Genomic DNA, 17,110 nt, shown 5'->3' on the forward strand with positions numbered 1-17,110 from the left:
TGTTGTTGTTATGTGCCTGTACATAACAAACCCTGTACAGGGTTTCTGAGGCTGTAAATCTTTACGGGAGCAGAAAGCCTCATCTTTCTCCCACAGAACAGCTGGTAGTTTTGAACTGCTGACCTTGCAGTTCTCAGCCTGATTCGTAACTACTATGTTACTACCCTTGAAAAATGAGCAGATGCATTGTTGTGGTGGGAAAAAGTGTTCAACACAACTTTCCTGACCTTTTTCACTTTTCTTAAGATTTCTATAACCCCATGATTGCCCTGTGTCTTTGAAAAAAAATATATCAGATTACCACTTGGGAACCCTAAACACAGACTGCGTAACTTTATGAGCTGACCTCTCTACCTGGAATTTAACTATATTTAACTGATTAGCAGATCCCGTCAGAAGCCACTGTTTTGATTGGAACTTTTTTTTGAAGGTCCCCCTAACCAGGGAAGACGGAATCCTGTTGTGGTGCTGTGATCTAATGCGTCAGACTGCAAAGTAATTTGTACTGCAAGGTCGGTGGTTCAAGCTCACCAGCTGCTCCTTGGAAACCCTATACAGAGTCCCTAGGGGTCGGAATCAACTAGATGGCACTTCACAACAACAACAACCAGAGAAGACAAGTGTATTACAGAGAGAGCTTGTCTGCAGCCCTCCAGTGATTGTGGAGATGTGTTCAAACAGCTTTTGTTTGGAGTAAATTTGTGCATGTATAAATTGGAACCCTAGTACAAATACTTACCCTTGTACATATTCCATACATTTCAGAAATGGACTAACAGGAACCCTCATATATCAATTACTAGTAAGATGTAAATTGATATAAAAAGGAAAATACTTGGCAGCAGCTAACAAAACTGAAAGTATATAGCGCCTTTGTTGCTGTTGTTCAGTGCCATCAAGTTGGTTCCAACCCATAGCAACCCTGTATAGGGTTTCCATGGAGCAGGTGGTGAGCTTGAACCACTGATCTTGTAGTTCAAACCAACTTTGCAGTCCAGCACATTAACCCACAGGCTCCACATAGCACCTATGATACTCAATTAAGAATAGAGTGGCCATAAAGTGCAGTAAGATTTAAAAAAAAAAAAAAAAAGAGATAAAATCCCAATTACTTTTTGTTAAATGTACAAGTTTTTCCAGTGAAAAATGAGAAACAAAGGACCTTTATACATATGTTTCATTGAAATGCCTTCTTTACCAGTATGAATTTTCTTATGTCAACTAAGGTGCTTGCTTAAACTAAAGGTGTTCCCACTTTCTTTACATTTATCTGGTTTCTCACAAGTATGAATTCTCCAATACTTTGTACAAGATGACCTATGTCTAAAGGCCTTCCCACATGCCTTACAAATTTTATAAGGTTTCTCTCCAGCATGAATTTTTTGATGTTCAATAAGGGCTGAACTGTGTCTAAATGCCTTCCTGCATGCCTTGCATTCATAAGGTTTCTCCCCACTATGAATTATCTGATGTTGAATAGAGTCTAAAGAACTTCCCACACTCCTTACATTCATAAGGTTTCGGGCCACTGTGAATTCTGTAATGTCATGTAACTTCACTACCTACCCCCAAAGCTTTCCCCACATTCCTTACATTTACAGGGTTTCTCACCAGTATGAATTCTCTGATGTCTAGTCAGGGATGAACTATTTCTAAAGACCTTTCCACATACTTTGTCTTCATAGGGTTTCTTACCAGTATGGATTCTCTGATGTAGAGCAAGTTCTCTACAGACTCCAAAAGCCTTCCCACATACCTTACACGTGTAAAACTTCTCACCAGTATGAATCCTCTTATGTTCAATAAGCTGTGAATTAATTCTAAAGACCTTCTCACATTCCATACATTTGTAGGGCTTCTCACCAATGTGAATCCTCTGATGTTGGCAAGCTGTGAATGAAACCTGTGGGCTTTGCCACATTCCAAGCACCTGTAGGGTTTGTCATGTGGATTTTCTGATGTTCAGTAAGATGCACACGCACTCTCAATGATTTCCCACAGAACGTGCATTCATAGGTGTTTTCACAAACATGAATTCTCTGTAGTGAAGTCATTTCTCCAGCTACTCTAAAGATCTCTCTGTAGTCCTTGGATTTATGGTACTTCTCATCATTGTGAATTTTCTGTTAAGTCTACAGACTGTGATAATACATTTAATTTTTATGAAGACCTTAGTGTACCAGTATGAATACTCAGTTGGAGAGAATGTGGGTTATCCACACCAAAGGTGGTCCAATAGTCCTTATCTTCATAGGCTTTTTGACCTGCACATACTCTCTTATATTCCTCAGTGTTTGAATTACAACTAAAGACCTTATCTCCATAGAACTTCTCATTATGATAAACTTTCTGATGTAGTAATGAAAGCTATTTATGATTTTTGTAATTGGGTAGTTTTTCAGAGATGATTTTCATTTTTCTGAAATATCCCAGTTATTGTCCTGGTACTTCCATCTCACTTTTGTTTTGCCAGTCATCCCTGAAAATGAAGTTTTTAAGACAAATGGATTGACTACTTTCCATTATGGGCCACCAAAAATCAGGGCTTGCAATAACGTCTTCTCCTTTATCTAAACTCTTTGTCTCATACGCAGAATCCAAATCTGAAAGAAAAGAAAACAAACTTCCTTTTATGTGCCACAAAAGTAAAACAGTTATAAAAAGTGAAAATAACGAACAATCTAAGTGAAATACTAAACATTGTCATGAAACGTGAAGAAGGCAAAGAGAACTAAGAGAATGATAACAAAGTCTGTAAGATTGTGAAGTATGTGACAACAGAAACAGACTAAGACAGGGGATCTGACAGTTAGGTGTTAATCATCAACCAATAAGCTGATCCGGAAATTCTGATGTTCAGGATAATCCAGGTAGACAGACCCAACATCTATAGATGTATGATCTGGTCATCTGTATCACACAGACATACTGCTAATGCAGATCAAAACTTGATACTCTACTCTCACAATAATTTTATTTTTCCTCTTTTACTTATATTAAACTCTCAAAAACGTTACCAGGAATAAGGTATTGCTCATGACTTGAATTCAACCCACTGTCCCCTTTCTTGTAATCTTTTTCACCACCTATATCAAAGAAAGAGCTCTGGTAGAGTAGTGGTTACAAATCGGGCTGCAAACCTTAAGGTCAGCAGTTCGAAACTACCAGCTGCTCTGTGGAAGAAAGATGAGGCTTTCTGCTCCCATAAAGATTTACAGCCTCGGAAACCCTGTACAGGGTTGCTATGGGTCAGAACCGACTCAATGGCACTTAACAACAACAACAACAAGTATCAATACTGAAGAAATGAAGAAGTAAAAGAACTAAACAGAAAATTTTACAAGGCAGCATGAGAAGATAGAGTCAAGTTTGATAATGAACTGTGCAAAGACCTACAGTTAGAAAAGCAACAGGGAAGAACATACTCAGCATTTCTCAAGCTGAACAAACTGAAGAAAAAAAATCAAGACTCAGTTGTTAATATTGAAGGATTCTATGGACAACATATTGATTGATACAGAAAGCATCAAAAGAAGATGGCAGATATATGCAGAGTCACTGTACCAAAAAGAAATGGTCGATGTTCAACCATTTCAAAAGGTAGCATATGATCAAAAACCAATGCTATTGAGGGAAGAAGTCCAAACTTCACTGAAGGAATTGGCAAAAAAACAAGGCTCTAGGAATTGACAGAATACAAACTGAAATCTTTCGACAAACTGATGAACTAGAGGCACTCACTCATCTAGACCAAAAAAATTGGAAGACAGCTACCTGGCCAATGATTGGAAGACATCCATATTTGTGCCCATTCCAAAGAGAAGTGACCAAACAGAATGTGGAAGTCATCGAACAATATCATTAATATTACTTGCAAGTAAAATTTTGCTAAGATAATTTTTAAATGTTTGCAATAGTACATTGACAGAGAATTGCCAGAAATTGAAGCTGGATTCAGAAAAGGACATGGAACTAGTGATATCATTGCTGATGTCAGCCAGGATGGATCTTGGCTGAAAGCTGAGAATACCAGAAAGATTTTCACTTGTGCTGTACTGACTATGCAAAAACTTTTGACTTTGTGTGGACAGGTGGTGGACAACCCTGTGGAATGTGGACTCTGAAGTGACCTTGATAAAGCCCAGTGGTCCAGCTCTTTGTCACGTTCCACCTCCCACCTCACCACCCAGAAGATCCCTACATATACTGCACTGGCATTTCCAGAAGGGAATTTCCTCCTCTCTCATGTGACCATATCAAATCTGAGTCCATTTATTCTGTTTCCTTTCATTCTGTTTATGATCATTGTCTTTAATCACTTGTTTATGTATACACAAACAGTCTGAAATGGTACTCTGGATTGAAAGTTTTTTCATAAAATAAACTCATAAGCTAGGATTAAGGGGGGAAAAAAGGCAAGCTATGGGTAATATTGGGAAGAATGAGTATTCCAGAACACATAATTGTGTTCATGAAGAACCTGTACACAGAACAAGAGACAGTTGTTCAAACAGAACAAGGGGATACTGAAAGGTTTAAATTCAGGAAAGATGTGCACAAGGGTTGTATTCCTTCACCATACTTAATCTGTATGTCATATGAATGTCAGATGCCATTGAGTTGGTTTCAACTCACAGTGACCTTATGCACGACAGAAGCAAACCCTGCCTGGTCCTGCTCCAGCCTCACAATCATTGTTACATTTGAGCCACGGCTGCTGCCTCTGTGTCAATTGATCTTTTTGAAGTTCTTCCTTTGTTTTGCTGAACCTCACTTTATCAAGCACGATGTCCTTCTCTAGGGACTGGTCCCTTGGGATTATATCTCCAATGTATGAGAGATGAAGTCTCGCCATTCCGGTTTCTAAGGAGCACTCTGGCTGCACTTCTTCCCCCACAGATTGGTTTGTTCCTCTGTCAGTTCAGGGTACTTTTAAGATTCTCATTCAAGACCATAACTCAAAGGCATCAATTCTTCTATGGTCTTCTGCGGGGGTTCCTGCCCTCTGCGGGGGTCGTGGGACACGAGCGAATACGCGGAAACGTCGGGTGAAGAAATGAATGAATACAACTCAAGAGGCTTTTCAACTTGTTGTGCTGTCCGGCTATGCTCTCTAGCTTCTGCCCTTGCTTCTGCTCTCTGTTCTCTCTGCTGTCTGCCCTCTGCTCTCTGCTGTCTGCCCTCTGCCTTCTCCCTCCTGCCCTCTTCTTCCTCCTAGCTCTGCCTTCCCTGGCTCTGCTAGTTCCTTCTGCTTCCTTCTCCTTTCTTTCTTCTGCCTTCTGCTTTTCTCTGCCTTCTGCTAGCCCAGCCCAGCAAGTCTTTATTTTTTATACTTAAAATTACACAGTACATGCATTGACACTTTTATCATTTCTTGAATTATTACACAGTTAGTCACAACATTCTTGCACCTGGTCATTTAGACAACCTTGACAAAAATACTTCTATGATGTTCAGATTGACCTTCATCTCCTTGCCCAGAATGAGATAAAACTATTCTTCTTGTTTCTACTAAAAGACTATAAACTTCTATCCTACATAATGTGCTATTATTTTCATAATAAAGGTATTAATTAAATCACTTGGAAGCTATGTGGTATAAAGCTCAACTTGGCTACTTGCTGCAAGAAGTGTAGATTATTAAGTCAAAACTATCCTTCACTTAAGTTCATTATTGTCTACTTATTTATGCAGGTGTTTGTATGTAGGTGTTTGAGAATTCTAGCTAGTGACTGAATGTGGTGAGGCCTATGGGGGTGGGTCAGCTTGACTCTAAATGCTATCTGTTTTTGTGGCCTCACAAATGCAGTTACTTAGGTTTTCTATGAGAAGGAGTAATTTATACAATTTCTCTTTGTATTCAATCCACCAAGGCTGAAAGCAATTGCTGCTTAGCTAGTTTTTCCTAAGGTTTGTAGATCTCATAGTGAAAGCTGAGAATATTGCCAAATTATATTATATATTTTTACAAGTAAATTCAGGGCTAACTTGAAGGGAAGATAGGGGTCAGCTTTTGAGAATCATATGCCGTGCATAATGTCTCTCCTCTTAGTGCGGCCTTGCCAAGCACCCAGAGTTAAGCGCTTCCCACAGTGTTCCTTTAGTCTGTATGCTAAGCAAATAATCTGAGAAGCTAGGTTATATGAAGCACGTAGCATCAGGATTGGAGGAAAACTCATTAACAACCTACGATATGCAGATGATACAGCTTTGCTAGCTGGAGGTGAAGAGGACTTAAAATACTCACTGATGAAGTTAAAAGACCACAGCTTTCAGTCTAGGCTGCACCTCAGTGTAAAGAAAACAAAAATCCTGACAACTAGACCAATTAGTTACATAATGATAAATGGAAAAAAAATTGAAGTTGTCAAAGATTTCATTTTGCTTGGATTCACAATCAATGCTCATGCAAGCAGCAGTCAAGAAATCATACATTGTTGTTGTTGTTGTTGTTAAGTGTTGTTGGGTTGGTTCCACCTCATAGCGATGCTGTATAGGGTTTCTGAGGAACAGCTAGTGGGTTTGAACTGCTGACCTTGTAGTTTGTACTCAATGCTGATCATACACATCAGGAGTTGTATGTTGTTGTTGTTGTTAAGTGCCATCAAGTCAGTTCTGAACCAAAGCAACCCTGTATAGGGTTTCAAAGGAGTAGCTGATGAGCTTGAACTGCCAAACTTGAGGTTCAAACCAACTTTGCAGTCTGTGCATTACCCCACAGTGCCACATTAGGAGTTGTGTAGCATTAGGAATATCTGCTGCACAAGACCCCTTTTAAGTTCAAGTACAAAGACAGCAGTTTGAGGACTGAGGTGCCCCTGACCCAAGTCATACTATTTTCAATCACCTAATATACTCATTAACAACCTGCGATATGCAGATGATACAACCTTGATCGCTGAAAGTGAAGAGGACTTGAAATATTTACTTATGAAGATCAAAGAGCACAGCCTTCGATATGGATTACATCTCAATGTCAAGAAAACAAAAATCCTCATTCTTATCAATGTAGAAAAGACTGAAGTTGTCAAGGACTTCATTCTTCTTGGATCAACTATCAACACTCGTGGAAGTAGCAGTCAAGAGATCAGATGACGTATTGCACTGGGCAAATGTGCTGCACAGGAACTTTTTAAAGTATTGAAGAGCATAGAGGTCAGCTTGAGGACTAAGGTGCGCCTGACCCAGGCCATTGTGTTTTCAATAGCCTCATATGGATGCGAAAGCTAGACAGTGAATAAGGAGGATCGTAGAAGAATTGATGCCTTTGAGTTGTGGTGTTGGAGGAGAATACTGAAAGTGCCATGGACTGCCAAAAGAACCAATAGATCTGTTTTGGAAGAAGTGCATCCAGAGTGCTCCTTGGAGGCCAGGATGGCTAAGCTTCGTCTCTCCTACTTTGGACATATTGTCCGGAGGAAACAATCGTTGGAGAAGGATGTCATGCTGGGTAGGGTGGAGGGTCAGAGAAAAAGAGGAAGACCCCCAACGAGATGGATCAGCCAGGTGGCATCATTGATGGACTCAAGTGTGGCAGCGGTAGTGAGATTGGCCCAGGATCGGACATTGTTTCGTTCTGCTGTGCATGGGGTCGCTATGAGTCTGTTCCGACTCGATGGCACCTGACAACAACAACAACAATATACATGTGAAAGTTGGACAATGGGAATACTAAAGACTGTATATTTGAGTAATGGCGTTCGAGAAGAATATTAAAAGTATCATGGACTTCCAGAAGAACAAACAAATCTGTACTGGAAGATGTCCAGTCATAATGCTCCTTAGAAGCCAGGATGGTGAGACTTCATCTCTCCATCATGTTATCAGGAGGGACATGTTATCTGGAGGGACCAGTCCTAGGAGAAGGATATCATGCTTGGCAAACTAGAGTGTAAACGAAAAAGAGGAAGACCCCCAATAAGCTGGACTGGCACAGTGACTGGAGCATGGGGCTCAGGAACCAGGCAGTATTTCATTCTGTTGTGTATGGGGTTGCTCTGATTTGGAATCGACTCAATGACACCTGACAGCAAGACAGAGCGATAAAAAGAAAAGTCAAATTCAGCAAAAACAGAGTTAAAGTTAATCATGTAGTTTTGTTTAAAAAGGCTTTATGAATTTTCCTTTACATCTCTAAAGAAGATGTGAAGTATCTAAAGGAGTCCTGGTATGGCACTGCAAGCCAAAGGTTGGTTTAAACTGCAACGTCGGCTGTTCAAACCCACCAGCCACTCCTTGGAAACCCTTTACAGGGTTGCTATGAGTCAGCACTTAACAACTGTGCAATTCTGCCTAAATTCTAGTTCCAGTAGATCCCTTGGTAGGCAACACTCATTGGACTGAATACTACTGTATATTAAGCATTAAGCTGTTGTTAAGTACTATGTAGTTGGTTTAAATCTTTGTGGGAGCTAATAGCCTCATCTTTCTCACATGGAGCAGTTGGTGGGCTTGAACCACAGAACTTGTGTTTCGAAATTTAGTGCTTACCATATGGAGCCACCTCGCTCCCAAGCATTAAGCTTGTTATTGTTGTTAAGTATCTTCGACTTAGAGGGTCTGACCCACAGCGGCCCTGTATAGGACTTCTGAGGAGTGGCTAATGAGTTTAAACCACTTACCCTCTGATTCAAACCGAACTGGTGGCCCATTGCTTATCCTACAGTACCACACCAGGATTCCGATGTAGTACTGTAAGGTAAGTAATGGACTGCTAACCACAAGGTCGGTGGTTCAAACCCACCAGTCACTCCTCGGAAGCCTTACACAGGATTACTATGAGTCAGAACCGACTTGAAGGCTTAACCACAACAAGCATTAAACTAGGCAATGAATAGTAAAGGTTAAGTTGAAGAAGGCAACAGACCCTGTTTCAAAAGAGGCGGCTTTAGTGGTTAAAAGGGTTTCTGTTTGAACAGATTGAGTCACAGGTGGAACTGAAAAAATGAAGCTTTATTCTAAGTTGTCAAAGACTTCATTTTACTTGGATTCACCATCAACGTTCATGGACTTAGCAGTCAAGCAGTTAAGAAATCAAATGACGTATTGCATTAGGTAAGCCTGCTGTGCAAGACGTCTTTTGAGTGTCCTACAGCCAAGATGCCAGTTTGAGGACTAAAGTGTGCCTGGTATTTTAATAACATCATATGAATGTGAAAGTTGGACAACGAATAAGGAAATTGTGGAAGAATTGATGCATTTGAGTTACCATGTTGGCGAAGAATATTAAAGTACCATGGACTGGCAGAGAACAAATGAATCTTTTGTTGAAAGAAGTACAGCCAGAATGCTCCTTAGAAGCCAGGATAGCCAGACTTCATCTCTCATACTTCAGACATATTGTGAGGAGGGGGATCAGTCCCTGAAGAAGGGCATCATACTTAGTAAAGTTGAGGGGCAGCGAAAAAGACAGAAGAGGGAGCCTCCCAATGACATGGATTGGCACAGTGGCAGCAATTGTGAGGATGGCACAGGACTGGGCGGTGTTTTGTTCTGTTGTATACAGGGTCTCTCTGGGTCTGAACTAACTCGATGGCATCTAACAACAATAAATCCTAAGAAAAATAAAAAGCTGCAATCTTGCAGTCGTTTACAAGAATGCTGTGATATAATTACAGTGTTACACACCTCAGTCACAAACTACCCTATACAAGAAGTTTCGCCCCCATTCACAATCAGAGCCAGAGCTACCTTACTGAGCACCCAGACCTGTTACTTTAATTCTTACACTTACTCCGATGACCACAGGGCAGAGGCAAATCAACTAAAGGTGAAAGTTCACTTGACGTCTGGGAACCTTTGAGAAACGTAACCTAAGCCGGAAAAGCCCTGACGTTGATACACGGAAGAGCACCGGAAGCCAGGACCGCCGCACTTCTTACTGGACCGCCCGGGAGACTGCTGGGAGCGCTCGCTCAGGCAGCAGTGCGCAGGCGCAGACGGCTAGCGCTTGGCGCGCGCTGAGGCTGGTTGGTCCAGGGACACGGAAAAAGCTGAGGAGGAAACGGTGGGCTCAGGCCGGGAAGGGCAGACAAGGGAAGTGTAACCCACGCGGAGAGAACTAGAAGAGTACTGAGAACCTAGGCCAGGCCTGGTGATTCTAAGAAGGGACCCTCAGATGAGCTTGGGCCTCGGGTGTGGTCCGGGGGGCGTGGCGCTGAGGGCAAGCGTGCGAGCTACTTGCTGTGTGCTCTGCGGGACTGAGGGGGAAGTTGTCAGTATCGACTCTGGGAAGTGCCAGCCCTGGCAGGGGAGCCTAAAACACACACAGCGGGTGTTGTCTGTGTGTGTGTGTTAATGTGAGTGTGAGAACCAAGTGGGGTGGTCAACTGTGGGCAACCTGCTGCGTTTTGGATGCATGCTACCCTGTGGTGTGTATGAAAGTTGTGTGGGTTTTTTCCTCTGTTGTCTGGGTTTAGATGAGATGTGAGTTGTGTTTGAGACTGTGATGAAGGAGATGGGAAAGTGATTTGTAAAGTGATTGTGTGACTTGACTTGGAATTGTAATATGTGTCTGAGATTGTGAACGGCATGTGGGAGCTATGGTATTGTACGTCTGTGAAGTATGTTTGACTGAATGTAACTATATATGGGTTGTTTGTTATTGTCAAGTATAAAGTCGGTCCTGACTCATAGCGACCTGACTCATAGCGACCGTCTTGTATAGGGTTGCCAGGGAGTGGCTGGAGAGTTTCAATGTCCAACCTTGTACAGCGTCACACCAGGACCTTCTGTTATCTGTGTTGATTTTGTAACCACGCTGGATAGTAGATGGTTGAGTAACTTGAAAACTCTTTGTATGACCATGTCTAGTGAAGTATGTGGAGTCCTTCTGTAGCGCTGTAGGATAAGCACTAGACTGCTAACTAAAAGGTTGGCAGTGCAAACCCACCAGCCACTCCTCGGAAACCCTATACAGGGACGCTATCAGTGGTACTTAACAACAACAATGTGAATGACCTTTATTGTTCTTGGATGAAATCTATAATCAGCTTCTTCCAGCATTCTAAGATAAAAAAAAGTAATTGGCACACTTTTAATCACAAGATCAGCCTCATTTTAGTAATCAAAATAGTTATTTTACTAGTTAAAATGTCCACTGTAGAAGTCAAAGGAACTCTGGTAGCATACCAGGTCAAGCATTGGACTACTGACCACAGGATTCACTATTCAAATTTCCAGGGGAGCAGACACAGTCTCATCAGCTGCTCTGCAGAAGAAAGATGAGACTGTGTCTGCTCCCCTGGAAATTTACAGTGTGGGAAACACTGAGGAGCAGTTAGTTGTTGTATTTTGCTGTATGGGGTCACTGTGACTCTAACTTGACTTGGTAGCATGGATGCATAGAAATGAACATGTAAATATGTAAAAGTTTATTTCGCAAAGTATCCTCTCTATCTAGATGTGTGCAGAGTGGGAAAAGTACCTGATCAGTTTCTATTCTATTTCCAACTACCTGGACTACTGAAAAGTATTGTTCAATGTGAAATACTTAACTATTGTTATTGTTTAGTGCAGTCAGTCGATTCCAACCCATAGCGACTCTGTACAGGGTTTCCAGGAAACAACTGGTTGGGTTAGCAGTTCAGTGCTTATCCTACAGCACCACACCAGGTCTCCATATAACTATTAGTTTATTTAACTATTGTTGTTGTTAAGTGCAGTCAAGTTGGTTCTGAATCTTAGCGACCCTGCATAGGGTTTCCAAGGAGCAGCTGGTGAGCTTGAACTGCTGACCTTGCAGTTCAAAGCATTAACCCGCAGTGCCATACCAGGACTCCACTTAACTATTAGTAAAATAATGAATAATGGTGGTAGTGGCTGTGTGCCGTGAAGTCGGTTTCAACTCTTAAGTGATCCTGCTTAGGGTTTCTGAGGCTATAAATCTTTACAGGAGCGGAAAGCCTCATCTTTCTCCCATGGAACGGCTGTGGATTCAAACGACTGAATATGTAGTTCACAGCCTAACTTGTAACCTACTAATGCTACCAGGGCTCCTTAAATTCATAGTTTAGGGTTGTTAATTAAAAAAAACTAATTATGCTTATTAAGTAGTATGATACAGGCAAGTTAAGTCAGTAGGTAAATGAAGTAGAGAAATAGAAAGTCCAGATATTTGAAACATACAGCAGTAGGTAGTATGAGAAAGATGGTGTGTCACATTATTTGAGGAAATGTGGATTATGCCCATGTGTTATTACTAAAACAGCAAACCATACAGGAGGGAAAATGCTTACAAGGCAAAATAATTGTTACATAAGTAAGAAAATAATTTTTCTTATTTGCAGCTTTTAATATTTAAAATTTCTTATTTGAGACTTAAAACAGTTTATTTCTTAATTTTAAAAAAAAATGTCAAGTAATTAGGAAATAAAAACCCAGTAGAAAAATAGGCATACTATCAAAAATTTCTTTAAACTCCTTAGGAGATTATTATTACTCATAATCAAAGACATATAAATTAGAACTATGAAGACCTGATAGGCAAAGATTGGAGACCTGGTGTGGTGCTCTGTGTTAATGCCCTGGACTGCAAAGTCGGTTTGAGCCGCACGGTTGGTGGTTCAAACTCACCAGCTGCTCCTCAGAAACCCTATTCAGTGTCTCTGTGGGTTGGAACTGATTCTACAGCACGTAAAAACAACAACAACAACAAAGGCAATGATTTAAAAGTTTTTGTCAGTTGTATTCATCAGAATGTAAAAAGTCAAATATTCTCATGCATTTCTGGTAACTGAAAATTGGTAGAGTCCATGAAGAGCAGTTTGAAATATATAACAAACTTGTGATGCATGGGAGATTAAGAAGCAAAGCATGATGTTTTCTTTCTCCAAGTTACATCAGGTTGCCCAGAATCCATTAATCTTCACCAGCTGGGTTTCTGACATGGGGGAAGCATTTGTCTATTCTCCCACAAATCTCCCTCCTTAGTTTGTTTGGGATACACAGAAAGTGTAATTGCCAGAACAGTGGAAATTAATACAGATTTACCTGCGTTATTTTGGGAGATAGTTAAGTATGGTCTTACACATGATTCTTATATCCTCCCTTCTCTGCCTTTTCAGGACTTTTCCCAGAGCTCAAAAGAGAACATTTTATCTTTTGCAAATCTCAAAGCCATGCCTCAGGTGAGATGATGTTTCCTTTCTCCTTTCTGAAATAACTTTCCCCCTTTCTCTGCCCCCCCAAGATATATGAACATTTGCTTCCCCATCCTTAAATATCCTGGATATTGGGATTTGTTTGGCTAGAGTGAAGCAGACAAGTAGCCTAGGATACACAATTTAATGAATCCATCAGGACTGTCTCCTTAAATTTTGCACCTTTGGTGTCTCCTGCTTCATGGTGGTACTGATCTGTTCACAGTTTCTCACACTCCTGCCAGATAAATATTAACCTCTAAGTGCACCTTCTGTTTGTTGTTAAAGTGCCATCATGTTGGTTCTGACCCATAGTGACCTTGTATAGATTTTCTGAGAAGCAACTGGTGGGTTTGAACCATTGACCTTGTGGTTAGCAGTCCAGTGCGTATTATACAGCATTACACCAATGTTGATAAATTGATTGCTTATGTCATTCATCATCTTTCTCAGTCTTGCCACAGAAGTACTTCTGGATTAGAAATTTATTATCTTGATTTAAATCAGTATATTACTTTAAGGAATCAACCTTGTTTAGACACTGATTTGAGATCTAAGGTGTTAATAGTCTGGGGGCAGACAAGGGAAAATGACTATTTCCACTGACCTAGGTTTTGCAATAACAGGATAGGAAATAGATTGGTAGATCACATTATTAGTTTGTGGCAAGCTATCCTCTTTTGTGAGCTTTTCAGAGTAGAGATTTAATTGCAAGTAAGTAAGGAGCTCTGGTAGCGTAGTGGTTACGAATCGGGCTGCAAACCTTAAGGTCAGCGGTTCGAAACTACCAGCCGCTCCGCGGGAGAAAGATGAGGCTTTCTACTCCCGTAAAGATTTACACCCTCGGAAACCCTGTACAGGGTCGCTATGGGTCGGACCCGACTCGATGGCACATAACAACAACAACAACAAGTATAGAAGAGATTTTTCATTCTTCTCTCATTCTTGTTTATTTCACTAACATCTGCCAGCAGTTCCTACAAACTGCTCAGCCAGTGAAGACCTTTCCAGTAATTCCACTTCTATTGTATACTTATTTTTTGAGTTTTTGTAATTATGTAGCTGCAGGAGAATGCGTATGCTTAGTTCACGCTACATAACTAGAAGTATAACTCTTGAACTATTTAATTCTTAACTTATTGGTTCTTGACTTAAAGATGGTAGGTACTTTGTCCTGTTTTCCTATCTTTCAGAAAAGCTCTCTTCATCTATCAACCTTTAAAATATGTCCTCCAGATTCTATCTTGGTTCTGCTCCCTCTTTTTCTGTATGCACAGTGAGATTCTCTCTGATGGCACTACTGAGTAGGTTCGTTCTACTGAGTCTTAACTACTTCTCTCCATCTTACGGCTCTGTCCAGTGTCAGAACTGTATATCCAACCTCCAACAGATATCACCACCTGAACATTCCATAGACAACTTCAAGTACATTTCCAAGGTTTCCCTCATTACCTCCTTCAGTCCATTTCACTCTTTTTTCTGTTTCCACATCTCATTTATATTCACAGCATTCAGTCACCTGCCTTACAGATATATCCAGACACTTTATGACCAATCCTTTTGCTGCTCATCAAGTAGGAATCAGTTTTCCCTTGTCCAGCCCAGGAAACCACTTGATTCTAGGCATCATCTCTTACAGTGATCACTTAATTGTCTCTCCTGTCTAAAACAGCTCATGCTTTCTGCAGTTTTCAAGAATATAGTTTCTTAGAGTATAAATGTTCTCACATTACATACATGCTCATACAAAGAGAGATAAGTACCGTGCTGGAATGTTTAAGACATTATATTGGAAGGGAGAAAAATCTTACCAATCTGTATTCAAGACTGGTAATTGTTAATAATGTTGATCGCTGTTAATGCTTATTGATAATTTATAAATACGTTAGAAATGTCTTCAATACATTTTTTATGACCATTGCTCTGAAAGAAATAATCCAGTATCACTTCATCATATGCCCTCTGCCTATCCCTAAATTCCTTTTAAGTCTTAGAAATAGCCTGGAGGCTGTGTCCAAACATGCTGCGGTTTTTGCTAGTTCCTTAATTACTAATTGATTTTCTTTTCCCTTTGAATTCATTGTGAATATAAAACTTTTATGTTCCAATGAAACCTAAGAGTGTAAAATAAAAATTTTCTCTGCTTTGTGACACTTTACCTTACCCGTACTTCTGTCATTGGATCTGTAACACCTATTGAGTGTATGTATTTACTGGTATGTCTCTCGTAATTGGTAACTTCGTATGAGCAGGATTTGTATTTTAGTCACTTATGTCTACCAACCAACTAGTTGTTTAAGGTAAATAGGATAACCTCAGTATATATTTTTAGCATGAGATAGTAAATACAGAGGGATGCATCTCCAGAGTGACTTTTCTATATCACATAAAACAAGAAAATTAGTCTTGACCACTTATTATGGTCAGAGCTTTCCAGTAACATTTGCTTCCCCATCCTGGTGTAGTGCTGTAGGCTAATATGTCAGACTGCAAAGTTAGAACTTCAGGGTAGGTGGTTCAAACTCACCAGCAGCTCCTGGAAACCCTACGCAGGGTTGCAGGTTACAACAGTAACAACAACAAACCCTTAACCATAACTCGTTATTGTTGAGTGAGTAGCAACCCTATAGGACAGAGTAAAACTGGAAGATTTCCAAGGTAGGAATCTTTTCTTACAGAAGCAGACTGCCACTCTTTCTCTTGTAGAGTGGCTGCTTGGTTTGAACCACCCACTTTGCAGTTAGCAGTGAGCACTTTAACTGTGGTGCCAGCGAGGCTCTTTTATAGTTAGAACTAGGTCCCCAATATCTGCTGTTCACCCAGCTCCATCACTTCAAGATGAACTAGAGTATCCCCTTACAGGGATCAGTGTCATTCAAGGATGTGACCGTGAATTTCACCCAGGAGGAGTGGCAGCAACTAGACCCTGCTCAGAAGGCCCTCTACAAGGATGTGATGTTGGAAAACTATTGTCACCTCATCTCTGTGGGTAAGGAAAACATGAATCTTTCCATGTTATGCATCACTTTTCAAGAATTCTTAAAAATTATGGAACTTTGAATTTCAGGGATCAGAGGTGATGGATTCCTCTCATTAGCAGAAAACACGGTTTGTCCTCACTTGCTCAATACAGGGTATTAACTTTGGTATGACTTAAATGTATACCTCATTTGCCACCCTGCAGTTGTACCTTTGCCTTCCTTCAATAGCTTTGAAGGCCAAACAGCTTAGACCAAGTCTCATTTTTCATTATCAGGGTCTCACATGACTAAACCTGACATGATCCGAAAGTTGGAACAAGGAGAAGAGCTTTGGACAACAGAAAGAGTTTATCCAAGTCAGACCTACCTAGGTGAGTCTGACTAGCTGAAATCTAGTAGAAATTAAATATCAGGTTGGCATCTTTAAATGTTTTTAGGGATCTGTTGGGTTTTTTCCTCTTTTTTATTATTGTAAAAATATATATGGCATACCATTTACCAATTCAACATTTTTCACATGGTTAATTTAGTGATATCAATTACATTAATCATGTTGTACAACAATCACCAATAATCATTGCCAAATCTTCCATCACCATAAACAGAGACACCGTTTCCTAAGCAGTGACTCCCTTTTTCTTCCTCTCTCCTGCCCCAGTTTATTACTAATAAACTTTGGTCTCTCTACATTTCATATAAATGAGGTTCTTTTGTGTTTGACTGTTTTCCGTTAGTGTAATGTTTTCAAAGTTCATCCATGTTGTAGCATGTATAGGATGTAATTTCTCTTTATGGCTAAGTATTATTTCATTGTATGTATGTACAACATTCTGTTTATCCATTCATCTGTTAGCAGACATTTAGGTGGCTTCCACCGTTTGGTTACTGAGAATAGTGCTGCGGTGAGCGTTGGTGTACATGTTTCTGATGCTGCGGTGAGCGTTGGTGTACATGTTTCTGATGCTGCGGTGAGCGTTGGTGTACATGTTT

The 17,110-nt window shown here is 40.4% G+C and overlaps 1 protein-coding gene across 1 annotated transcript in view; it reads left to right on the plus strand.

Moving 5' to 3' along the window:
* ZNF382 (zinc finger protein 382) overlaps positions 1-17,110 on the plus strand; it is a 45,491-nt gene that overhangs the window by 5,785 nt on the left and 22,596 nt on the right. The window contains exons 2-5 of the mRNA XM_006867403.1: positions 9,804-9,968; positions 13,065-13,127; positions 16,002-16,128; positions 16,396-16,491. Coding sequence (XP_006867465.1) covers positions 9,804-9,968; positions 13,065-13,127; positions 16,002-16,128; positions 16,396-16,491 — 451 coding nt within the window. The remainder of the gene's footprint in view (positions 1-9,803; positions 9,969-13,064; positions 13,128-16,001; positions 16,129-16,395; positions 16,492-17,110) is intronic.

This window comes from Chrysochloris asiatica, unplaced genomic scaffold (assembly GCF_000296735.1).
Source record: "Chrysochloris asiatica unplaced genomic scaffold, ChrAsi1.0 scaffold00104, whole genome shotgun sequence".
NCBI lineage: Eukaryota > Metazoa > Chordata > Mammalia > Afrosoricida > Chrysochloridae > Chrysochloris > Chrysochloris asiatica.